This window comes from Bidens hawaiensis, unplaced genomic scaffold (genome assembly GCF_021521415.1).
Source record: "Bidens hawaiensis isolate Kalapana, Puna unplaced genomic scaffold, B.hawaiensis_p1.1 tig00017563_1, whole genome shotgun sequence".
In the NCBI taxonomy this organism is placed as follows: Eukaryota; Viridiplantae; Streptophyta; class Magnoliopsida; order Asterales; family Asteraceae; genus Bidens; species Bidens hawaiensis.
The window spans coordinates 23,053-49,433 of record NW_027492653.1 but is presented as its reverse complement, the minus strand read 5'-3'; the positions used below and the strand labels follow the sequence as shown (position 1 = coordinate 49,433).

The window sequence follows — 26,381 nt, the reverse complement described above, 5'->3', positions numbered from 1 at the left end:
ACGTACCTGTTTAGTTATGATTTAAAGATCAACCTCTACATGTGTATATATATATATATATATATATATATATAAAGAGAGCTATATACACATAATTATATGTATTATGTATGTATATATGTATATTCACACATATATGTGAATAATGTTAGGCACGCTATCATTTCTACTATTTTAAGTAATAGCAAATAGCCAAATATTGTGTAAAATGATTTTACAAATAAGAAGGGACGCGTTATTTTAAAAGTAGCGCGTGTTGCGGCGAAAACGTTAATACACGTTAAGATATGAAATTACTAAAATTTGTACACATGTAATAACAAGTCTGTTTTTAATAAATTTATATTAAAACGTAGATAGAAATTTCAAAATATTCATATAAAATTAAGTTGTCGTGATGTAAGCATAAAAAATATATAATATTTAACTATTTGTTTTGGTCGTACATTGCGTGAGCTCAGTATTGAATAAAATTTTATTGAGACGTACGTAGAAACAATGACGTTTGTATTCAAAATTTAGAGTAACATTATTACGTGAAAAAAAATTAAAAATATATTAACTTTGACCCAGATTTGTTTCGAATGAAATTTATACTGAAACGCAAATATAAATAGTCAAATTGCAATTGTGTATATATAATTTAAGAAATATAATATTTTCAAAAATAAAATATGTCAATGTTAATTATAGAAGTCTAATTTTGCAAATTCATTGAGTGTGAAAAACATAAAATAATATTAAAAATTAAACCTCAAAATAACAACATCAAAGTGGTTTGTAACAAAATGATTGGCTTATTTCATAAATAGTAAATTTTATGAGTTAACCATCATATAGTTTTTAATACATATATAATTGTATAATCTTATAGGTATATAAAAATGTTCTATTTTCAATTAATAGTTAAATATCAGTTTTACCTTTTTAAATAGCGGTTAGTTGTGAAAGTATGTAATTGAATGAATTTAGAAACTTGATAACTTACACATCTATGTTTTTTAAGACAAACTAATACAAGAAGGTGAACTTATGCGTGAGATAGTGGTTATAAGTTATCACTTTGTATCGTGATTAAAAAGCTTAGAAGCACTCAATTAAGTTTATTTTAACATTGCGAGTCAATTGTTTTATAGTATACAAGTTTGAGACCCGTCTACTATACGGGTAGTTCTTAAAAATACAATATTTAATAAATAATCGATATACAAGAAGCAATGAACCTATTAAACAATATTAATACATAGTCGTTGTGCAATAATCTTTGAAACAATTATAAAGTAAATATTTGAAAAAAAAATATGAAGTAAATATTAAATTAACAAATTTTGAAGCATAAATTTCAAGAATTGTAAATATTATTTTACTATTATAAATTTGTTAAAAATGGTAAGGTTTAATGTGTGAGTGACAAGTAGCAAAACTTGTAACTTTTTATTAGAGAGTATAGATGTGCCCTTTAGTCTATTAGGTATACCCTTGTCGAAGAAGAGTGGAGTCAATTAATTTGAGAAGTGCCCGGTTTCTAATGGAGGAAAGTTGGAAACGATTACCAGACAATTGATCGGGAATCAAATATGGAAAAAGCTAGCTAGGATAATTATTGGCCCATTATCATCTGTCGGAAACCATTCTCGTACAATTCATAAGGAAATAAACCTGGAAAGTGCTGTTAGAGACAATTATTGGCTTCTTATCACCGACGGACTTTTAGATTATTGTAGCTTTTCGGAAGATCAACGACGCCTCTTTATAAGTTTAAAAGCATTTCATAAAAATGGATTATGATTGTATCCGTCGGTGATTTCCCATCTTTGTTATAGTGTTCGGTGATAAGAAAACCTTTATTTGATATTAACCTTTATGTAATCAATCTTCTTTAATTGAAAATATTTTTTCAAAATAATATAAGCGACATTTTAGTTAGTTGTTAGTTTAGGAAATACATATACAAGTCAATGTCATAGTAAAACCTAATTACGAGTAACTTATAACTGATATGTGTTGTGTTTCTAATTCCTTGTGTTATTGAGTTTTTACTTTTTATCAAACATTGCTCTTGAATAATTAAAAAAATAACTTCGGTTACTATTATGCAAACTAATTAACTCGTATTTGCTATTCACTAGTTGCTAACTATACTATATTATTTTAAATAAAATTCATATAAAATCAAAATATACTATAAGGTGTTTGAAATTAAAAGATAGTACAAACACGTTTTTCGTTACTCTCACGATAATCAGTATATAATTTGTTACTGTGTGTGTGTGTGCTTTTTTTTTTTGTTTGTTTAATTAATCTCTAAGAAAAGATAATAAATGTTATTAACTACAACTCACATCAAATATTCAATTAGTTACAATATTTTCAAAGCCTCCCTAGTCCCTATAGAATTAACGACAATTTGGCATGCAGGAGGGCTCGTCAAATTTCACTTGCTAGTCAATTTATCGATTTCAAATAAATTTAATTAACTGAAATTAATAAAGGACACCTAGCTAGTTTTGAAAATTGATCTATTTGCGTTCACGAATGCTTTTAAACTAGATTAAAGTCAACCTCACATCTTGCTTCATTAAAAACTGAATTTACATTATCAATAATATCCAGTGTTATTTATCGTTTATCAAGATGTGTAAATACATCACTTGATACTATGATACATGTGGGGTATTAAAAGAAATCCGAATGTCTGAATATCCGAAAACCCGAATTAGAATTCTTTGAAAATTTTGTATATCTAAATTTTCGGATTTAGGTTTGGACAATGATTTTGAAAATGTTCATATCTCTTAAATTTTATACATATTCGGATATTGAAATTCACCATCCAAAATTCAGACATCCGAAACTCGGGATATCTGAATTTGAAAAGGATATGTTACTTATGATTTATGAGTTATAATTCCGGTACTTGGTGGTGGTTGCATGCAATAAATAGACGGATACTAATCAGTGCAATTGTATTGTTTGATGTTATAGGTGCCGGCCTTCTATAGTTAAATCAGTAGTCGCGCCTATGATATTTGACTATGTTGTTTGATAATGCTAGCTATAAATAGTACAAAGTTGATTGATGTGCGTGACATCGCCAAACTCAGAAGACGATGTTAGATGTATTCAACTCATGTTGACGTCAAAATAGATCCATTAGTTTCTTGGTCTCAAATGAATTGATGGAATTTTAGGCAATGTGATTGCTTTGGTTTAGGAAAAACTAAACCGAAGTAGTCGAATCAGTTAGGTTGATTGGACCGGCTAAACTGGCCAACACGATTTTGTTTTGCCAGTTTGTTGGTTTGAGTTTGTTTTACGCGTTGACTTTAAACGTGTATTTTATAAATCTTCAAACAACCCACCACGTTGTCACACCCCGATCAAAGGCGGCAGAATATGCCGAGGTGTAACGATTGTCCATAAACACAAGACACTAATTAAAGTGACAGTATTTAATAAACTCATTTCATTTCACAACATTGAAAATATCACATAACAATTATCCATAAAATAAACATAAACAAGATATCACAAAATATGGCAAATTTGATATTGTTCATTTTTACTAATATCCTAAGGTCTTTGATGTCGTTTTCTTCATAATCATAAATCAACCGAGATGCAAACTTGCAACATTTCATAAAATAAAGTTTGTCAACACAAAGGTTGGTAAGCAATTCATAAGTTTAATCATATAAGTATATAATAAAAATAGCCACAAAACTTGCATACGAAACGATAAATAAAAGTGGTAATTTGGATAAATAGATATCGCTAAACACATTAGCGACACCTAGCTATAAGGGGATGCCAAATAGTCTAGGATTTTATAGTTCCACCAACCAAAAGCGATAAACACATAGGCATATAAGCATAGAACACCAAATCGAGCAATTATTTAGGTAAAGTATACAACTACGTTTGTGGTTTAAAATTCAAATATAAAGCATTTTGTTGAATAAGTATGAAATGTCACCCCCGAAATAAAAGATGGAAAATGGGGTATGAAATACTCACCTTCAAGTAGTAAACTTGAAAGATGATAATTTGGAGATTTGTCGGAACGATGAGTTTAACGCACAATGCCTAAAAAGAAAAGAAGTCTTGAATTTAGAAAGGTTGTCTTGAAGGTCTTTAAACAAAATAAATGTTGAGAAATGTAAATAATTAAAGTTCAAGGTTTTAAAATGTAACTATTTAAGAATTTATAATAATAACCCTTTAAAAATGTAAGTTTGCTCGAAACCGGGTTAAAATATCTAACCTTAATATTTACTCAACCTATGTTAAGTAATAAGGTGGGTAAAATGCAAGAATGCAAATCCCTTTGGAATAAAGATACTAAAACGGTTTTTTTTTATTGAGTGTTCGGGTTGTCGGTTCGGGTCTTGATAATTGGTCAAACCCAAAGTCAACTTTCCAAAATATTGAATGTTATGAGATAACTCAATAAAATTTAATAAGACTTAACCAAGTATGTAGTTTCATTGTTTTAGAACTAACCACGCACGTTAAGCGAGTGTTCGGTTTTGTCGGTCCAAACTTTGTTATGAGATCAAGTTGGACCCAACATTTCCAAGTACTCAAGAAAATATTTAAAAATCAATTTGTAACTATTTTTAAAGAAATATACAAGTCTTGATGGCTAAAAAAAACACATTTGTGTGTCTTAAGCGAGTAAGAATCGGTTTGGTTCGGTTTCCATCTCACAACAAGTTCATAGATGGTTTCCACATGTCCAAACACTAAAGAACTTGTATAATAATGTACAAATAAAAATACTTTAAGTTTACAACCAAAAGTTAACAATAAAGTCTTTAAACAAAAGTTAGGTTTTCGGTTATGATCGTGTTTCGGGTTAAAACCGAGGTAAGATTCTACAAACCCATAACCATAGAATTTGTAAAAATGATTTTAGAAACTTAGATCTAACAATAAGTATGTTTAAACAATTATTTAACAAAACTAGTAACAAAGTTCGGTTTACGGTTTAGAGCTATTTACGGTTAAACCGAAGCATAGACTCTTAAAAACCCATAACCATGGAACTTGTAAACATGACCAACAAACTAAAATAAGCAAGATTAATATCTATGAACAAGTTATATAGATGTATATATATCAAGGGTACGAAGTCCTCCATGAAGCCTTGTCTTATGAGGTCCGAAACCTCACCGACCGGAATCGGAGAAGTAACTACCAAAGGTAAACAAGGGGTGTATATTATATGTATGTTGCACAACCATAAATAAGTATTAATAAGGCTACATAAACTAATTAAGATGAAAGACTAAAAACCTTCAAGAACACTTAAGAAGATAACCTTGAATCTTTGATGTTTGAGAGAGTTTTTTTTTTTGAGTTATAGCAAGGGAAAATGAAGAGGAAAGGTGGTGTATATATAGGGTAATGTTGTTGGTCAAATATGGGCGTGAGACACAAGAATTTTCATGCAAAATGGATCAAGACAAAAACACAAAACAACAAAAAATAAATAAATAAATAAATAAAAAATAAAAATAAAAATAGGATATTTTCAAGACCCAACAAGTGTGAAACAATATTGTAACATAAATCCATCATTTTGATTATAACATAAGCTTCGGTTTACAAATCGGGTCGGTTTACATAATAAACAAATACAAAAAATAATACAAACAAGACCCGAAATTGACGAATGTCACACACGTCATAAATATAATCATCCCGATCAACTCTTTCTTCTGTTGATGAACTTTCACACCTGCCACTCCATCATTTCACCCGGACTAAAAGAATTCATTATTGATAGGCCCAATCATGACATAATTAAATGCCAAATAGGATTGGCAACGTACACTTACCTATGCTTGTAAACGAATTGAACTGTAACACCCCGACCGATGGCGGATTATACATCGGGGCGCCACGTATTGTTTCATTACTCGTGACACTATTTGGGTGTCAATATTTAATAAATACATTTTCATTGCGCACGCGCAGAACACAAATCGTAAAGTAACATAAATCATATCATAACTTAAAATATTCAAATAACATAATTTGTCTTGTTACATTTTAATCTAGGTCCAAAGAAAAGAAAACATCCTACGTGTCCTTGAGATTCCCAAAAGCAGCTACAGCAAACCTGAACATGTGTTAAAATAAAACGTCAACACTTGCGTGTCGGTGAGAAATCAAGTTTAATAGATAATAATAGATAATAACAAACACTGCGCGCAACATGTGCTTAACTGGGGTTTAACATAGGGTGTAATCAGATTGTGATCAAGCCTAAATAGATCATAGCTCATAGTTCAATCCGTGCTCCCAATCGAGCACAAAAACAAATAATCATACGTGCATGTGTAAACAAAACAAGAAAAACGTAAACGATAGGTCTCCCGTGTTCATCTAATGGATCCATGAAAACTTCGGAATAGGCTGAACAAAGCGGTTAATGATTCACACATACAAATAAACAGCCAAGTAAACGTCCATAACACATGGGGTTTTGCGCACATAAATTTCATAAACAAGTTTAAGACTCAAGTTGTACGAACACATGAACATCCCAAAACGTTAAAAATAAAAGGGGATTAAGTACGAGATTACTCGCTTGTAAACGGTGCGTTGAAAGATAATGCAAGAATCCAATTTTTAAACAAGCACAAGTTAACCTATAAATAAGAGGTTATTGGTTTAACGATTGGTTTTTATGTCTTGAATATATGCAGTAAGTATCGATTTTTGTTAGTTAAACAAATTAAAACAAAATATATATATTTGTATTTACCGAGATTCTGGGCAGAACAGAAGAGAAGACGGAGGCAAAGAGAGGAGTGGCGTTGCTGAGGAACTATGGCAGAGAGCAAAGGGAGAGAGATTTTGGGGAGGGTTAAGTGTTGTGTGTGCAGTGTTAATAAACAAGAATTTAGCTTAATATATAGGAAAACCCAAGGGAACACAATCCCTTGAAAGGGGAAAAGATCTTATAAAATAAAGCAAAAGATATTAAAAAGCACAAGAAACCAAAAGCAAAAGATATCAAAAGATATGCCGGCAGCTGCAGGGGATGGGGAAAAGCTGACAGGTTACAGATCAAAGCATGGGAGGTGTCAGATAAAGCACTGTTCAAGACATGCAAAAGAAGATTTCAAAAGATTATGCCAGTCACTTTTTCTGTCAACCAATAGGATTGGTGCGCATGCTGCGCCGAAAGTGGCTTTTCGGACAGATGTCGGAACTGACCTACAGTGCTCATACAAAAGATAAGATATTTCAAAAGCATACAGGCTGACCTAAACTGAAGAAAAGACTTAAGGTCTAGCGCGAGAAGACTCGAGCGCGCGCGAGGGCGAAGGCAGACAGAGAACAATCCTTAGCGCGCCGCGGGAAGAACAACGATCATTCGTGCGCCGCGGGAAGAACTACAATCCCTAGCGCGTCGCGGGAAGAACTAAAATCCTTAGCGCGTCGCGGGAAGAACTACAATCCTTAGCGCGTCGTGGGAACAGTTCGCCTCACGTATCGCAGGAACAGCTGGTCTTCACGCAGGCTTCCTTGTAAGGAGTCTGGTGCGTGGAGCTGCGCAGACATCCTTAGGCGGGAAGAACCAAAGGACAAGCAAAGAGTTAAGAAAAAAAGGGGGGGTTCAAGGCTTAAGGGTTAAGCAGAGGGGCGGGACGGCGACAAGAGAGAGAAAGGAAATTATTATTATTAGTAAGTAATATAAAAATATATATATATATATATATATATATGATTTATTTAATGTTAAATTTACAAAGATTAATAATCAAATTTTAAATCATAAAAAGAATCGGATTCGAAAACAGGTACCTGGGTCGGGTCGGATTGGGCAGTTGTCACAGTCTCCCCTACTTTAAGAAATTTCGTCCCGAAATTTATCTCGAAGTAGGTTGCGCAGAGAAAAGGTGCGGGTACTTGATCTTCATTTGATCTTGCCTTTCCCAAGTGAACTCGGCTCCGCGCTTGGACTGCCAACGAACTTTGACAATAGGGATGCGACTGCGCTTGGTTTGCTTTACCTCGCGATCCATAATCTCAACAGGATTCTCAACGAAATGCATAGACTCATCAACTTGAACTTCATCAAGTGGTATGTGGAGGTTCTCGTCAGCTAAACATTTCTTGAGATTGGATACATGGAAAGTTGGATGCACATTGCTGAGCGCGGGCGGCAGGTCCAGTTTGTAGGCAACTTTTCCCACCCTCGCAAGAATCTTGAACGGACCAACATAACGAGGTGCAAGCTTACCTTTCTTCCCAAAGCGGACAACACCCTTCCAGGGCGACACTTTGAGGAGAACAAGATCACCAACTAGAAATTCGAGAGGCTTCCGCCTGCGATCTGCGTAACTCTTCTGTCGGCTTCTGGCAGTCAGCAGATGATCACGGATCTTGGCGATTTTATCGGTTGTCTCTTGAACTAGTTCGGGTCCTGTGATTTGAACTTCACCCACTTCGTTCCAACAAATCGGCGAGCGGCACTTTCGACCGTAAAGTGCTTCAAATGGGGCCATACCGATGCTGGAATGATAGCTGTTATTATAAGAGAACTCGATCAGAGGTAGGTGTGAATCCCAATTACCTCCAAAATCAAGAACACAAGATCGAAGCATATCCTCAAGGGTTTGGATGGTTCGCTCAGACTGTCCGTCAGTCTGAGGATGATATGCAGTACTCATGTCCAAACGAGTTCCTAACGCAGTTTGGAGAGATTTCCAAAAGCGAGATATAAAACGGCCATCGCGATCGGATATGATGCTCAAGGGAGTACCATGACGGCAGACAATTTCTTTGACATATAGATGCGCAAGTTATTCAACACGGTAGGTTTCACGAATGGGCAGAAAGTGGGCAGACTTGGTCAATCGATCCACTATTACTCAAATGCTATCATGTTTGCTTGCGGTCAAGGGTAACTTGGTGATAAAGTCCATTGCTATACTTTCCCATTTCCACGTAGGAATTTCAGGTTGTTCGAGCAAACCAGATGGGCGTTGATGTTCAGCTTTTACCTTAGAACAAGTTAGGCATTTAGCTACGAACACAGCAATATCCTTTTTCATACCAGGCCACCAATAAGAAAGGCGCAAATCTTTGTACATTTTGTCAGCACCAGGATGAATGGAATATCGAGTTTTGTGCGCTTCACTCAGTATGACAGAGCGAAGATTCTCATCATTGGGGATCCAGATGCGATTGAGATAACAGAGAATTCCATTCAGGTTAGGGACTAGATGCGCTTCTGCACCACACGCTAACTCGGCGCGTAGGTTGTCTTTGCTGATCGATGCGCGCTGCGCGTTGCGAATGCGCGATTCAAGATCGTTTTGGATCGGGGCGAAATGAAGCTGCGTGCGCGGCAAGATACAGTTGAGTTGACTGGGTTTGCGGCTGAGCGCATCGGTAACCACATTAGCCTTTCCAGGGTGATATCGGATCTCACAATCGTAATCGCTGATGAGTTCGTTCCATCGGCGTTGTCTCATGTTAAGTTCCTTTTGATCAAAAATGTGCTGAAGGCTTTTATGGTCTGTGTAAATGATGCACTTAGTACCATAAAGGTAGTGTCTCAAGATTTTTAAGGCAAATACAACTGCACCAAGTTCGAGGTCGTGAGTCGTATAATTCTTTTCATGAATTTTGAGTTGCCTAGACGCGTAAGCGATAACCTTGTCTCGTTGCATAAGTACACAACCGAGACCTTGGTTGGAGGCATCACAATAAACGACAAAGTCGTCAGTACCTTCTGGTAACGCTAGAACAGGAGCTTCGCACAACTTTCGCTTGAGTGTTTGAAAGGCTTCTTCTTGCTTCGAGCCCCAAATATACGGTTTGCCTTTGTGCGTTAATGCTGTTAAAGGCAAGGCGATTTTTGAGAAGTTCGAGATGAATCGCCGGTAGTAACCAGCTAAGCCCAAAAAGGAACGGATTTCGGTAGGAGTGGACGGTGCAATCCAGTTCTTGATTGCTTCAATTTTGGATGGGTCGACATGAATACCCATCTTGTTTACAACATGACCAAGAAACTGTACTTCATCAGACCAAAACTCACACTTGGAGAGTTTGGCATAGAGTTGTTCGGTTCGAAGCTTTTGCAACACCAACTGAAGATGTTGTTCATGCTCGGCCTTGGTTTTGGAATACACCAGAACGTCATCGATAAACACGATCACGAATCGGTCCAAGAAAGATCTACACACCCGGTTCATTAGATCCATGAAAACAGCGGGTGCGTTGGTTAAACCGAAGGGCATGACCAAGAATTCAAAATGACCGTAGCGGGTTCGAAAGGCAGTTTTGGGAATATCCTCTTCGCGGATACGCAACTGGTGATAGCCAGAACGGAGATCGATTTTGGAGAAACAAGAGGCACCTTGGAGTTGATCAAAGAGGTCGTCAATACGCGGTAAGGGATACCGGTTCTTAATGGTGAGCTTGTTCAGCTCGCGGTAATCGATACACATGCGAAACGAACCGTCTTTCTTTTTAACGAACAACACCGGATCACCCCAAGGCGAATAGCTAGGGCGAATGAATCCTTTACCGGTCAACTCTTGAAGTTGACTTGCTAATTCTTGCATTTCAGCGGGTGCAAGTCGATAAGGAGATTTGGCTACAGGGGATGCACCAGGGACAAGATCAACACGAAACTCGACTTCCCGAGCGGGAGGTAAACCAGAAAGATCATCGGGGAAGACTTCAGGAAAGTCACGTACAATGGGGATTTCAGAAAGTTTCTTCTTTCCTTCATCGGGTTTGACCACATGAGCTAAGAACGCGACACATTTCTTCCGCAAAAGTCTTCGGGCTTCAGAGCATGACATAAGTTTAAGACCGTTAGATGGTTTCTCGCCGTAGATATGAAGATCTTGACCATTTTCCCGAGGAATGCGAATCAACTTCTTGGCGCAGATTACTTCGGCGCGATTTTGCGAGAGCCAGTCCATTCCAATAATCACATCAAAACTTCCAAGAGGCATGGGAATGAGGTCGATTAGAAAATCATGTTCATTAAGGTTAAGCGTGCAATCTTTGACCATGGAGTTTATTAAAATAGTTTCGCCATTAGCCAATTCAACTGAAAAGTTTTCATTTAAGTTTACTCGCGGTCGCGCAAGTTTTTGTTCAAATGCGCGAGAAATAAAACTTCTATCGGCGCCAGTATCAAAAAGTATAGATGCATATTATCCGTTAAGTAAAAATGTACCATTAACCACGTCATTATTCGCTTGCGCTTGGTGCGCGGTTATATTAAAAGCTCGTCCGCGCGTCACTTGGTTTGAAATTTGGTTAACCGGATTAGCTTGCGTAATTTGTACTTGCAGTCTCGGGCACGCGTTCCGGAAATGACTGGGGTCACCGCAGTTATAGCACGACCTGGGTCGTGGATTTGGGTATGTTGGTTGTGGGTTTAGCGGGTAAGTTGGTGGTGTTTGCGCGATTGGGTTGGCGGGAAGGACTCTACAGTTCTCAGCAGTGTGACCAGTACGGCCACATCGGTTACATTGTCGACACGGGACTTGAGTTGGATGGTGAAGTCTACAGGTTGGGCAAAAGGGTTGGTTTCCTGTGTAAGGTTTCTTAGTTGACGGGGCAGGGAGTGCGGGATTGGTTAAGGCATAGTTATGGACTACAGGGGGTGTTGGGTAGGTTGACAGTGGGTTAGGAGCGTATACTAGAGGTTGGTAGACGGGTTGCTGGACAACGAGCGGGTTGGTAAGCGCGTAGGTTTGATGATTGGGTCTGCGCCTACGCTTGAGGTTGTTACGGTTTGAGGGTTCTGGCTTGGTTTCTGTTGGTTCTGGGACAGTCTTGGTGAGTTTGGTCTTCTCGGCTCCCCGCAGGAACAGGGTTCCTGCCCTGACATGGTTGTCGCTGAGCACATCGGCCAACTCGTTGGCGTCAGAGAGGGTTGCTGGGTTCCTGGCCCATACAGAATCTTGAATTTCCATGGGGAGACCCCCAAGAAACTTCTCGATGGCTCGGCGGGAAGGGGTAACTAGGTGCGGGACAAGCAAACTTAGTTCATGAAAGCGCGTAGCGTACTCGCGCGCTTCGCCACTGTACTGCTTCAAGTTCCAAAATTCCTCCTCAAGGCGCTTTATTTCGTTGGGAGGGCAGAATTCTCGAGTCAAAAGATCCTTGAATTCCTCCCAGAGCATGCTAGAAGCAGCCTCTGCGCCACTCGCGTGAGCTACTCCGTTCCACCAAGTAAGCGCCCTTGATTCTAGGACACTTGAGGCGTATAAGGTTCGTCGGTCTGGAGGGCATTGGGTATGGAGGAAGGTGTTCTCAATTTTCTCGAGCCATTGGAGCATTACGGTAGCTCCTTCAAGCCCTGTGAATTTCGGAGGGTTACCCGCATTAAAGGATTTAATATTGTATCCGGAGGGGTTGGTATTATTTTGGTTTAAGGCTTGGGCTATTGCGGCGGCCATTTCCTGGGAACGACGCTGCATACGTCTGCGCGCGGCTTCTCTCCTCTGATGACGGCGAGCTGATAGCGGAGGCATTCTATAAAAGTTTTAATTTTTGTTAATATCTTGGTATGGGAAATCGTTTTAGCGCAAAGTATATCGTCGTAAAGCTTGTTTCGCGGAGTTAAATGCTATCAAATTTTGAAGTAAAATATGAATTTAAATGCAAACTTAATACATGTAATGAATTCGAATTGAAAATCGACAATTCATGCATCACCATGACTTTCCGAATTCTCAATTTAAAATATCGAGTAAATGAATATTGGAGATTGACAATTCATGTATCACCATGACTTTTCAAATCTTCAATTTAAAACATAAAGTTAATGGGGATTGAAAATCAACTATTCATGTATCACCATGACTTTTCGGATTTTCAATGCTAAATCCCAACAACAAACGAATATGTAAGTAAAGAAATAAATTGAAATTTAACAATAAAAATCGAAAGATCGCGGATAAAACACGAAATCATGTGCTGCGTATGCGCAAGCATATTTTATAAATATCGAGTAATTAACAATTAGCGCGCAAACATGAGATATTTCTCATGCGCGAGAAGGGGACTCTTAGGTATTCTAGGTCGTTACGTCTAACCACCTATCCTAAAGTCACGGAGCTCTGATACCAATCTGTAACACCCCGACCGATGGCGGATTATACATCGGGGCGCCACGTATTGTTTCATTACTCGTGACACTATTTGGGTGTCAATATTTAATAAATACATTTTCATTGCGCACGCGCAGAACACAAATCGTAAAGTAACATAAATCATATCATAACTTAAAATATTCAAATAACATAATTTGTCTTGTTACATTTTAATCTAGGTCCAAAGAAAAGAAAACATCCTACGTGTCCTTGAGATTCCCAAAAGCAGCTACAGCAAACCTGAACATGTGTTAAAATAAAACGTCAACACTTGCGTGTCGGTGAGAAATCAAGTTTAATAGATAATAATAGATAATAACAAACACTGCGCGCAACATGTGCTTAACTGGGGTTTAACATATGGTGTAATCAGATTGTGATCAAGCCTAAATAGATCATAGCTCATAGTTCAATCCGTGCTCCCAATCGAGCACAAAAACAAATAATCATACGTGCATGTGTAAACAAAACAAGAAAAACGTAAACGATAGGTCTCCCGTGTTCATCTAATGGATCCATGAAAACTTCGGAATAGGCTGAACAAAGCGGTTAATGATTCACACATACAAATAAACAGCCAAGTAAACGTCCATAACACATGGGGTTTTGCGCACATAAATTTCATAAACAAGTTTAAGACTCAAGTTGTACGAACACATGAACATCCCAAAACGTTAAAAATAAAAGGGGATTAAGTACGAGATTACTCGCTTGTAAACGGTGCGTTGAAAGATAATGCAAGAATCCAATTTTTAAACAAGCACAAGTTAACCTATAAATAAGAGGTTATTGGTTTAACGATTGGTTTTTATGTCTTGAATATATGCAGTAAGTATCGATTTTTGTTAGTTAAACAAATTAAAACAAAATATATATATTTGTATTTACCGAGATTCTGGGCAGAACAGAAGAGAAGACGGAGGCAAAGAGAGGAGTGGCGTTGCTGAGGAACTATGGCAGAGAGCAAAGGGAGAGAGATTTTGGGGAGGGTTAAGTGTTGTGTGTGCAGTGTTAATAAACAAGAATTTAGCTTAATATATAGGAAAACCCAAGGGAACACAATCCCTTGAAAGGGGAAAAGATCTTATAAAATCAAGCAAAAGATATTAAAAAGCACAAGAAACCAAAAGCAAAAGATATCAAAAGATATGCCGGCAGCTGCAGGGGATGGGGAAAAGCTGACAGGTTACAGATCAAAGCATGGGAGGTGTCAGATAAAGCACTGTTCAAGACATGCAAAAGAAGATTTCAAAAGATTATGCCAGTCACTTTTTCTGTCAACCAATAGGATTGGTGCGCATGCTGCGCCGAAAGTGGCTTTTCGGACAGATGTCGGAACTGACCTACAGTGCTCATATAAAAGATAAGATATTTCAAAAACATACAGGCTGACCTAAACTGAAGAAAAGACTTAAGGTCTAGCGCGAGAAGACTCGAGCGCGCGCGAGGGCGAAGGCAGACAGAGAACAATCCTTAGCGCGCCGCGGGAAGAACAACGATCATTCGCGCGCCGCGGGAAGAACTACAATCCCTAGCGCGTCGCGGGAAGAACTAAAATCCTTAGCGCGTCGCGGAAAGAACTACAATCCTTAGCGCGTCGTGGGAACAGTTCGCCTCACGTATCGCAGGAACAGCTGGTCTTCACGCAGGCTTCCTTGTAAGGAGTCTGGTGCGTGGAGCTGCGCAGACATCCTTAGGCGGGAAGAACCAAAGGACAAGCAAAGAGTTAAGAGAATAAGGGTGGGGGGGTCAAGGCTTAAGGGTTAAGCAGAGGGGCGGGACGGCGACAAGAGAGAGAAAGGAAATTATTATTATTAGTAAGTAATATAAATATATATATATATATATATATATATATATGATTTATTTAATGTTAAATTTACAAAGATTAATAATCAAATTTTAAATCATAAAAAGAATCGGATTCGAAAACGGGTACCCGGGTCGGGTCGGATTGGGCAGTTGTCACATGAACGAGCACAACCACCTAAACGAACAATATTTTTGTTCATGTTCATTCGCTTAAAAATGAACGTTTTCGTGTTCCTTCATGTTTGTTTGTTTATATCTAAACGGACAGCTCACGAACATAACTGAACAAAGGTAAACGATTAAACGGGCATAAATGAATATATATGAACAAACATAAAAATACGAAAACAAAAATAATTGAGCACACTTAAATGACCACAAACGAACATATATAAAACCATTAAGTAGAAGATTCATCTAAATATTATTTAATTATTTTATATTAATATGTAAATGAACATAAATATAAATAAAGGCCACAAACGAACACAAACGTACGAAACATGTATGCATGTTCATTCGCATAATTAAACAAACACAAAATTTTTGTTAGTGTTCGTTTGTTTGTTAAATATGCAAACAAAAATGAAATTCCCGTCGAATGGTTTATAAACAGTTCACTGAACGTTTGACTCGTTTGCTGGCATAAACTTACCAAAAATATGCTCATTAGACTCCTCTTAATTATCACAAAGCGTGCATAGCATGTTCGAACTATTTAAACATTTTTTCTTGGTAGCCTATTCGTCAATTATATTGCTTACCTCTTTGAGCGAAAGCTCGTTCATATCCCCAAGCTTCCAAACCCACCTATCTGGATCTCCCCTTAACACGAGCTTATTCAATTACACTAGTAACTTAAATAAATCTGCTTAGGTATACCTAGGCACCCTATATAATGTTTGTTATTTTTGTTACAATTACTTTACATTTTTTAAGAAAAGAAAAACGTTAACTTTTTTGTGTCGAGAGTTTTAGCACGAGCAACTTTTCTATCTACTAGAATAAAGAAATTATTTACTGATAACTTAGATAAAGAATAACTTGAATACACATAAGTATAATATAATGTAAATTATGTACATATAATAATTAGAATAAGAAAAAAAGAAAAGAAAAAGAAAACACCATTGTTAGGCCACACGGTATGGCAATGAGGCATTGACAAGAAACACCGTCCCATGGTTTTTGGAAGGTGGCAATCGACAACTACTCACCGATTAGGAGAAAAGCTTGTAAAAGACGGCAAAAATCAGGTGAAAAAAACATGAAAGGCTCGGGAACACATGAAAAACAACCAGGTTTCAAGTGTCAAACACACCGAAGGTGGAATGAGCTTCACTTTTACTTCCTATAATTTGAACCCAAGTACCCGATTATTGACATCTCTACCCGTGGCCTACCCTCAAGGGTTGGGAGTGGAAACACGCCACCTCAAAACATAGGAAAGTCAAATGCTTATACAAGTTGTACCTACTAGTACAATATTCCAATGCAGCAGAATGAGAATAGTGTCCATTTATTGGGAGGCTTAAGTCGGAGACATTGCATATACCCAATAAGTGCATGTCATGTGAATACCATAATTTGAGTTCATACCGTCAATTATTGTCCCATAAATTGAATTATATGCACGTAATAAATTTGTTTCACAACAAAAACATATTCTATAGCTAAAAACATCCTATGATTATACTTTTGTTTAAGGTACTTATAAGCGATTTGTTATCGAACTATGCATTCAATTAGTAAGTTTGAGATCTATACAGTTCCTTTCATGGTTTGACAGTCCAACCGACGACCTAAAACTTGGAACCAATATAGTAGACCTAACCGATCTTGTAACCTTTTTTAATTTATTTTCTTGTTATTTGACATGTAATATATTTCTAAACCATATTTATAATTTAAAAACTTATAACAAAAACCAATGATTTTTTTCGTTTTTTTTTAACAGTGCTATTTAGGCTTTTAGGTACACATGATTAGATTAGATGGAGAAAAGACATGATCCAAAAATGATTGGAACATGTAGAAACCTACATTTTTGGTGTCATAAGTGATATAAAAAAGAACCTTGTTTATTGAAGATGAGGTATGCATTGTATATGTTATCTTGCAAATAGCTAATTTTGGCATGCATTGAATTCAACTAGATAAATGTTTATAGATGGCCAGCTAAATTTGTAACTGGCATGGATAGAAAGAAAACAGTTGCACTAATTCACATGGTATATTGTTTGACTCTTTGAAAAGCCTCCAAATCCGACCAATAAAATGTGACTGATTTGGCCTCAAGACCTAAATTATTATTAATAACGGGGTTGACAAGTCTGGCTGGGCATGAACGGTTTCACACAACTAACTTAGTCGTGTTTGGGTTAGTGTAACTTAGTTATTGGAGTCAGATTACCTTTGTGTGTGAAAATTGTAAATTGTATTGCTTGTATTGTTTAGGGTTTACTAGATAAGAGGGTTGTATACTAAACATTATATTTACATAATCTCTAGCATTATCGTAATTACATTTGTGTATGACTAGAGGTTAAAAAAAAAACCCTGAACCTGGAACTGGACTAAAAAAGAACTAAAAACCGGGTTTTTTATACTCGGGGTTTTAATACCCGTGCTCGACCCTACTCGTAGGGTACGAAGAGGGTATGCATTTCAATACCAAAACCCATACCCGGAAGTAGACCCGATTTGTGCCCTGATACCCGAAAACCGGAACCGAATCTATGCACGGAACTGGGTTTTTCAATACCCGAAACCAGGTTTTATAAATACCCTATCTATACCCAAAAAAATACCCAACCCTTTTCTATACCCGAAAAAATGATTTTTTCAATACCCGGAAATATGATATTCAAATTAAAAACGGAGTTTTTTTCAATACCCGGAAAATGGTGTTAAAATATCCGGTTCTATACTCGACCCGAACCCGATGCATAGGGTATAGTTTTTAGACAGTACCCGAACCCGATGCATAGGGTACAGTTTTTAGACAGTACCCGAACCCGAACCCGAACCCAAATTGGGCATTATCAATACCCTATTTTTCAATACCCGGTCATTTACTCATATCCGGAATCCGTTACCAGAAAAACTCGATTTGTGCACCTCTATGTATGACCCGTGTTTGTTATTTTGTAGGCCCGGATGTTTTCAGCCCAACAGGCCCACCGTTATCAGACTCGTCAAGGTGGTCAAAACTGGGTCGAAAGGTCAAAAATGTAACATTTAATAGTTCTGCTTTGCCAAAGTAATGTATACTAGTCTCCTGGAGTAAATGGCATTTCAATTCGGTTATTATATTCGATACGGTTATAAATTTATAATACCAGTATGCTTATTCGATATCACAATAACCTTAGCTATAACTGCGCCAAAAAAACTATATATATAATCGGAACTCTCTTTCTTAATTGATTCAGTTATTTTAATTATCGTTCATTCGTTTGATTTCTGTTTTTCTACTCAACATTAGTTTCAAGCATGTCAGCCCATAAACTTTACAATTATATGCTAAATATTAAAAATTATAGCACAAGGAAACACTCAACTTAATCTTATGATCATTTTTTTAATTATTTAATCTTATATTAGTTTTCTTTATCTTATTAGTTGTATTAGCTTCCATTGTCATTTATAGTGAGTTATGACCAATAATGACAAAGGTCAACAAATCAATTGGTAAGTCTATCCCATATATATAATTACCGTGTTCTGGTTAGAAGACCTCTTATAACACAAAATTAACCAATCGGGTTGAGTTGAGTTATTTGAACGCCCTAACCTAACCAAAAAGCAAATTAGTCTTCTGCACTAAGTGCAACCATTCTAGAAATTAATATCGGACGAGTTTTGGACCCATAAGTCCTGTTTAAATAGGAAAATCATTAATACAATTAACGTACTACATCTATCACATTAGGGCTGTTCACGAGCCGGACCGAATCGAACGAGGGCTTGCTCATTGCTTGGCTCGTTTACAATCGAACCGAACCGAATGGCTGAAATTCGAACCGAGCGAAAATAGAAACGAGCCAAAATCGAATAGAGCATTTTTCGATCAAACATCGAGCAATTTTCTAGCATTATTTATTTATTTTTTCACTTTAAAAATTTAGATAAGAAACAAATTTGAAGATTGTAAATAATATATTTTGTAAACAAATTAATAGTTTAAAGACAAACGTGTAATATGTTGTAAATTTTTATAACAACTATATTTGAACTGAGATATAATGAATATGTAAACAAACTTCTGTATTCTAAAAACTTGAAGCAAACAAATAAAACTATAAAATTGATCGAATTGTGAAAATTTTAAAGGGTTTAAAAAATTGTATACTTATATTTATGAGTGTTGTCTGTATAGTTATATATTTGGCTCGTTTACAAACCAAGCAGACCTTTGCTCGTTGTTTGGCTAGTTTACAAACCGAACCGAGCAGAGCAGCTCGTTTACAATCAAGCAAAAAACCGAGCGAACATTTTTGGAGAAATTTCCGAGCGAGTTTTAGCGTCAAGCGATTTGGACGCCCTAATCCACATATTTAAAAAGATCAATAACGCATTTTCACTGCAAGAAAAATTTAAAAATCTCGAGACACATCAAACAACTTAATATATACGTACACATACCATGTAAAACGTATGTACTCCACGATACACAAATAACGATACGAGGAGCGTGTTAAGGAAATGACGAATGACATGACATGAAAATTAGGTTAAGTGTCAACTTAGCAATAAATGAAGTGTAGAATTTAGACGACGGGTGGGCAGTAAAACTGGTGGTGGTTCCTATCAAACCCATGATGCATTGCCTCCTACAATTAATGAGCTTACGTAACACACGCTTGTTGGGACAATTGTTGGTAACATACGGTAGAATCTAACACAAAAGCTTACATTCAACGGATCAATAAATGGGCCGTTTGTTGTTAACAAGCTGCCATAGGCCATAGGATAAAACATAAATATAAATATATTAATAGTTTTGAAAAACATGTGATATTTAATAGACTTACTTAAAAACAGATGGTTTCTGTTTAGGGATACGGGTAGTAGCTTAACATGCAAGATATGGATAGGCAGGGGTGTCAAAGCGTGTTGGCTGGCGGGTTGAATTGCTCAACTTGGAGATAACTCGTTTTTTTATTTGTTTTCAAGACATCAGCCGTAACCCGCACATATTTAATGGCGGGTAAACCGAACATCAGTTGTTTATTTGTTTAGATCAGTTATGTAAATATGTCAAATGGGTTGACAGGTTAGGTCACATAAAAGTTGATATTTTTGTTGAAGAGTTCGTATAGGAAATTGCCACTCAAACGATTCATCAAGTGTCTTCAAGGGATATGGTGTGTTGGTAAGGTGTCGACCTTGTATCTTAAAGGTTAATGGCCCAAGTTTTGCAAGATGCATGTATAAGTCGTTTATAAAAATATTTAGAAGTATATTAGCTTGTTGTTAAAAAATATTTATATATAATAAAAAATCGATTCACCAAGTATTTATATATAAATAAAAAAAATTTTATATGCCTGTTGTACATGGTAGATATATTCTAAGGGGAAAAGTGTGGTCTTTGATCGCATCTTTGATTTGTTCACTTTCCAATTTTCATTCATAAACTTTCATTTTTATTGTGATTTTTGTCCCTGTGGTTTGTTAAAATATGTTATTTCAGTGCAAATAATTTCACGAGGACGGAAATTGTAACGAAAATAAAAGCCTAAGCACGAAAATATGAAATTTTAAAATTTTGAACTGAAATAACAAACTTAAACAAACCAAAGGAAAAAAACGCATTTTTCACATTTTTCTCTATTGGATGATAAGGTAGCTATTGTTTTTTAAGTTAATCATATATTATAGTTTAAACTAGTCTTTAGCATCTAATTCCATACTCTCTTGGGAAGAAAAAAAAACTAGTGTTAACTAATGCTAGTATTAAATTTGATGGTGTGTTTTTGTAACTTATTTCATGTATTAGACTAAGTGTCATGGTCTTTTTTTGAAGCTTCATTCATATACCACGCAAGCAAAGATGGCGCCACCCACCATTTCGATACTCCAAAACCACTAGCGCCAATAGGGATAGGGGAGGCGTTATTGTGGCATCGCTAGCTAAAGTAAAAAAGGACCACTGGGTGATGGTTCCAAGGAAGGTACCGCTGCAATTTGTTCAACAAATAAGAATAATAATAAAATTACATTCACGTACACATTTTTGCATTTTATCTTCACCTTAATGCCTCTTCATCTTGTTAATCCATTATTCTCCTTTTCAAATAATAATCTATGGAACACAAGCAACCCGATATTCCAAACCTTTTTATAAAACAACCTAAACAAACTGTTTCAGTCCTAATAACAGGACACGCTCGTGAACGATACAGAAAAAGGCAACCCCAGCTTTTAACAAAACTTGACAAAGAAGAAAACTATATCTTATCGTGTCGTACTAGCCGGGACAAGCTCATATACACAACCACCACCAAGGCCGTCACTCAGTGGCATTTCTATCTATTAAACAATACAAAGTAGTGATTCATTACATTTTCATATAGTAATCTAACATGTCACTATCAATGAAATGGTTATGATCCAAACAAACCCTAATCTAACACGTCACTATCAATGAAATGGTTATGATCCAAACAAACCCTAATCTAACACGTCACTATCAATGAAATGGTTATGATCCAAACAAACCCTTGTTCACCTAACTACGAGTCCATACGGATTTTCGTTGTATGTTACGCGAGAGAGTTCAGCACTCGTGGTGAATTAGCGACTGTCAAAAAGCGATCGAAGTTATGGTTAGCTAAACTCTGAAGCCGCCCAGAGACACGTGACTTTAAAAAAACAAGGGAACGAACGGTAGAGAAACAACGCCGCCATTAACGCTCCGATAAAGATCTCTCAAGCTTCAACAATCTCTATATCTATTCTCCAGCGTCCGATCCAATCAGATCTCTCTTTCGCGCCAAATACAAATCACCAATTTCGCAGGTATGTCAAAATCCCGAATTTCACAATACTTATGTCCTACTATTGGCGTGTTCACTATTATTATTATTATTATTATTATTATTATTATTATTATTATTATGTTTAATTGATGACCGTTGAAAGGTTAGGGTTTAGGTAGGTGATATACAATGGCGGATGTTCCAGGGAGTCCGGGCGGTAACGAAAGCGGCGGTGAACTGAATTCGAACATCCGGGAGCAGGATAGGTTCCTGCCGATTGCTAATATAAGCCGGATCATGAAGAAAGCGTTGCCTGCTAACGGTAAGATTGCGAAAGACGCTAAAGAGACCGCGCAGGAGTGCGTTTCGGAGTTCATCAGCTTCGTCACTAGCGAGTACGTGCGTTTGAGCTAACACGAGTAAATTCGAATGCGTAGTTGTAAATTTAGTCATTTAGGAGTGAGCAAAAACCGAACCTTTAGCTGAATTAACTGTAATTGACACAGTAGTGAATAGAGGTGTACAAAAAAAACCGGTTTGGGACCGGTTTTAGGCAAACCGAACCGAACCGAACCGGTTTGGGTTTAAAACCAGTTTCACCCAAACTGACCCAAACCGCCAGTTTCAGGAGCGGTTCCCCTTAAGATCTAGCAAACCGGTTTTAAAACCGAATCGGTTTAAGGAAAACTGGTTTATAAACCGGACCGAACCGATGTGACCAGGCCGGCCTATCTTGCTTCTAAACCGGTTTATAAACCGACCCGGTTTGAGTCAAACCGGTTTTGACCAGCCATTGACCACACCGGTTCGGTTTATAAACCGGTTCGGGTTGGGTTTAAAACCGGTTTTGTACACCTCTATAGTGAATCTGGTTAACCATCTGTTTGGTTATGGTTAAGGTTAATGTTGTTAACTGACTTTAACTGAAACGGAAGTGAACCTTGTATGTCTGTGTGTTCAAAATTTTATACCTCTATTTTCATATTTTGTACCTCTAGTTCTAGATTTGAACGTTTGAATTCATGCTGCAACTAGGGGTGCAAACTGCAAACGGTCTGAGTTGTACTCGAGTTCGGATTGATAAAATGCTTGAAACGAGCTGAGCTTTTTCGAGCTTGAGTCGAGCCTGAGCCTCAAATATTGATTGTTGAGTTATCGAGCCAAAGCTCGAGCCTTTTGTGGGAAGCTTGTTGAGCCTTTTGTATTTTTAAGTTTCACCTTTTTTAGACTTCTAGTTCTATGCATGAAGTTAACATTTCACAACCGAGCTTAGGCTTGCTTTAGTTTTTTTCTCAAAATATATAAGAATAATAAAAAATGTATACAATTTACTTGATAAATAATAAACGAGCCGAGCCCGAGCTTGAAAAAGCAACTCATGAGGCAAGCTCGAGCCCTCGTATGTCAAAATGAGTTGAGCTTGAGCCTCGTTGAGCTCAGGCTCGGCTCGTTTACACCCCTAGCTGCAACTGTTTATAACAGAGCTTGGAACTAGCATATTTCAGCTTCAAAACTTCATAACTGAGCTTGAAACACGGTAACTGAACCATGTTCAAGCGGAACAAATGTAAAATACACTAGACAATTAACCGAACTTTTAACCAAAATCAACGGTTAACCGACCATTCGGCTATGGTTTATGGTTAAGCCAAATTGACTTTGCACACCCCTGGTGGTTACAGTAAATCAAGAAAGTTGTAGCAGATTATTTTTGGTGAAGTTTTGTGAATCGGATAAAACTATACATTTATTGAAACTGAAATTTGCGTTCTTTGTGTGTTGTAGGGCTAGTGATAAGTGCCAGAAAGAGAAGAGGAAGACGATCAACGGTGATGATTTGCTATGGGCAATGGCTACACTGGGGTTTGAAGATTATATTGAACCACTCAAGGTTTACCTGTCTAGATACAGAGAGGTAATTCAGTTTGTGGTTACATAAATTCGTTAACTAATAGTAAGAACTGAGTGAGATTGTGTGAAAGTTTTGTCATTACAGTTTAGTGTTCAAATTGCTAATTTGGCGCTTATGCTATTTAAACTTTTAATTTCATCAGTGTTTTAAGATGGGGAGTGAAGTATATCATTTATGTTTTGATAAGCAAATAAGCAAGTTTTTGTGTTTGGATAGAAGCTACCTGCTTATGATCATTTGCTTATTTGAGCGTGCAATTGACAGTTTGGGAGTTGTAAGTTTAAATTGGTTATCTGATAATGACGAGTAATTGAGTATTTTACTTTTAAATCCTTAGATAGGCAAATCGGCAACACACTAAAATAACTTTTAATACTGCATAAGCCAATCTAAACACTATCTTCTGCATTATGTTTTGTTTTGTTGCAACCGGTTATTAAGCAATTTTAATAAGCAACTCCAAACACCCCTCTAAATTTTGTAATTTACCACCTCTACACTTTCAAAAAAGTTGTTTTGTGAAAAACAGTGATGAACTGCTTTTATCTTGTAATATTCTGTTGGTATCAGCTTCTCAGTTTCTTAAATTTGTTTCCTGACATGTTTTTTTTTATTATTATTATTTTCCTTCTTTATGATGTTGGATGCTTATGTGGAATGCTGACTGCACAGTTTGAGGTTGGTGATTCATTTGGCATACCTATAAAAATCCAACTTTGATTTTTCAAGTGTTAAAATAGCTAACAGTGTGGTATCTTTTACTTAGGGTGATACAAAGGGATCTGGCAAGAAAGATACAGTTGGATCTCAGATTGTTCCAAATGCAGAGGTCAGTAAAAGCACTGATTTTTTAGCTTCGGTTTCTTGTTTATACAGGGTTGACAATTCCTGATATGACACGGCACACGACCCAAAAATAGTCAGTTTTGATTTGTCATGCTTAATAAACTGGTCGTGTTTGAGTTGACCTGTTTACCTCACTTAACCAAACGGGCTATCTACAGGTTGAACCTTTTAATCTGTTTAGTTTAAAACATATTTTATAAGGTTGATGTCTTTGACACGAATAAATACACGTGTCTTGTTAGGGTCGATCGATACAATCACCCAGCTTAGCACGATTGCCACCCGTTATTATTTTTCGATCGTTTTTTTGCTTATGATTTTGCATTTGTGTATCGATTTGCAGTATACTCATCAAGGATCTTATACACAAGGCATGAATTATTTTTAATTAGCACCTTTGAGCTTTCAAGTAAATATCTCTCTTTCACCCTTGATTAGTCATTTCTGCACTCAATTGGCGTGTGAATATTTTGTAATCTATTGGTGAATTGTTTCAGAACTTATCAGTAAATATCAAACTCAAGGCTGGCTAGATTCTATGCTTTGTAATCTGTGGAACTATTGATTGCTTAATATTGGTATAGCTAGATTGTAAGCCTTGTTTATAGAATACCGAGGGGATACGACATGATCTGGTTGTTGATGGATTTTCAAGCTTTTCGTTTACTAGTTCAACAGTTTCCTACTAAATGGTCAGTAAACAAACAACATTATGTAGATTTGTATTAGTTTTATTATTATTATTATTATTATTATTATTATTATTATGTGTGTAAATATGTGAGTGTTCGTTCAGAGCCAATGAAAACATGTGCATATAGAGCAATTTAGGTGTGAAATTAGGTCTCAGACCGAACCAAATTCAAGATTTTGTTTTTTTGGCTTTAAGAAACTGCTTGGTTTGGGTTTCTTGGTTTTATCTTTATGTAGGTTGTGGGCCGCTTTTTGTTGTTGTTTTGTTTTACATTTGAACTTGAAATGTTTCGACTTGAAAACAAGGCACATAGGAATAACGCTGGTCCGACACGTTTTGACTCAAAATAATAAGTTTTGGCCATGAATCAAATAACAAGCATTCAAACAAGACTTAAAAGTTCAAGATTTGTTTTCAGATCTTATAGATCATCTGATAAATACGCACATTGATTTATCACCTAATGCATATAATCAAAACCAAGACTTCAACTAATGGGTCATTTAACTTATTTTTCTTACTTGATTTCGTTATCCAATTCGTTAAATTTTCCCATGTATTATAATTTATCCTAGTTAGCACAACCTTATAAGATTCATAACGTACTAGAACAGTGATAGTAATAAGTAGCGTTGTAGCGGGTCAAAGTTCAAGAATTTGAATTCGTATTTGAAATTTGTGATTATGTAAAGCCACGAGAGATTCTAAGCTAATCATATGTTGTTGAATAAAGCCACGAGAGGATCACTAGAACAGTGAGAGAGAAACGGACGTTGCATGAGATGGAAAGAAAAGAGAACTGAAGGAAGTTCTATGAGACGGTGTGAGGAACAATGAAGGATCATAATATTTGTTATAGTGTTCTAAACATGTTTCGATAAAAAAAATTTATCGACTAACTTAGCAACGAGTCAGAGAGGAACAAATACTGACTGAGCTAGATCATCGTCTCAACGATCTAGCTACGAACTCTCAAGAACACGAAA

The 26,381-nt window shown here is 36.6% G+C and overlaps 1 protein-coding gene across 1 annotated transcript; it reads left to right on the top strand.

The window, feature by feature from the left end:
• Positions 1-21,939: 21,939 nt before the first annotated feature.
• LOC143554143 (uncharacterized) lies at positions 21,940-25,180 on the top strand. Its single transcript, XM_077043992.1, has 6 exons — positions 21,940-22,338; positions 23,729-23,873; positions 23,998-24,129; positions 24,426-24,533; positions 24,622-24,684; positions 25,045-25,180. Exons 1-6 carry the CDS (start codon positions 22,133-22,135, stop codon positions 25,087-25,089), a joined length of 699 nt encoding a protein of 232 aa, XP_076900107.1. The 5' UTR covers positions 21,940-22,132; the 3' UTR covers positions 25,090-25,180.
• Positions 25,181-26,381: the final 1,201 nt, after the last annotated feature.

What these genes read in the sequence shown, in the direction of transcription:
- LOC143554143 (XM_077043992.1), top strand. Translation starts at nt 22,133, where the DNA reads ATGGCGGATGTTCCAGGGAGTCCGGGCGGTAACGAAAGCGGCGGTGAA. An exon ending in ATCAGCTTCGTCACTAGCGA is followed by an intron (nt 22,339 to 23,728) that starts GTACGTGCGTTT and finishes TGTGTGTTGTAG; the next exon opens with GGCTAGTGATAAGTGCCAGA. An exon ending in TGCTGACTGCACAGTTTGAG is followed by an intron (nt 24,534 to 24,621) that starts GTTGGTGATTCA and finishes TCTTTTACTTAG; the next exon opens with GGTGATACAAAGGGATCTGG.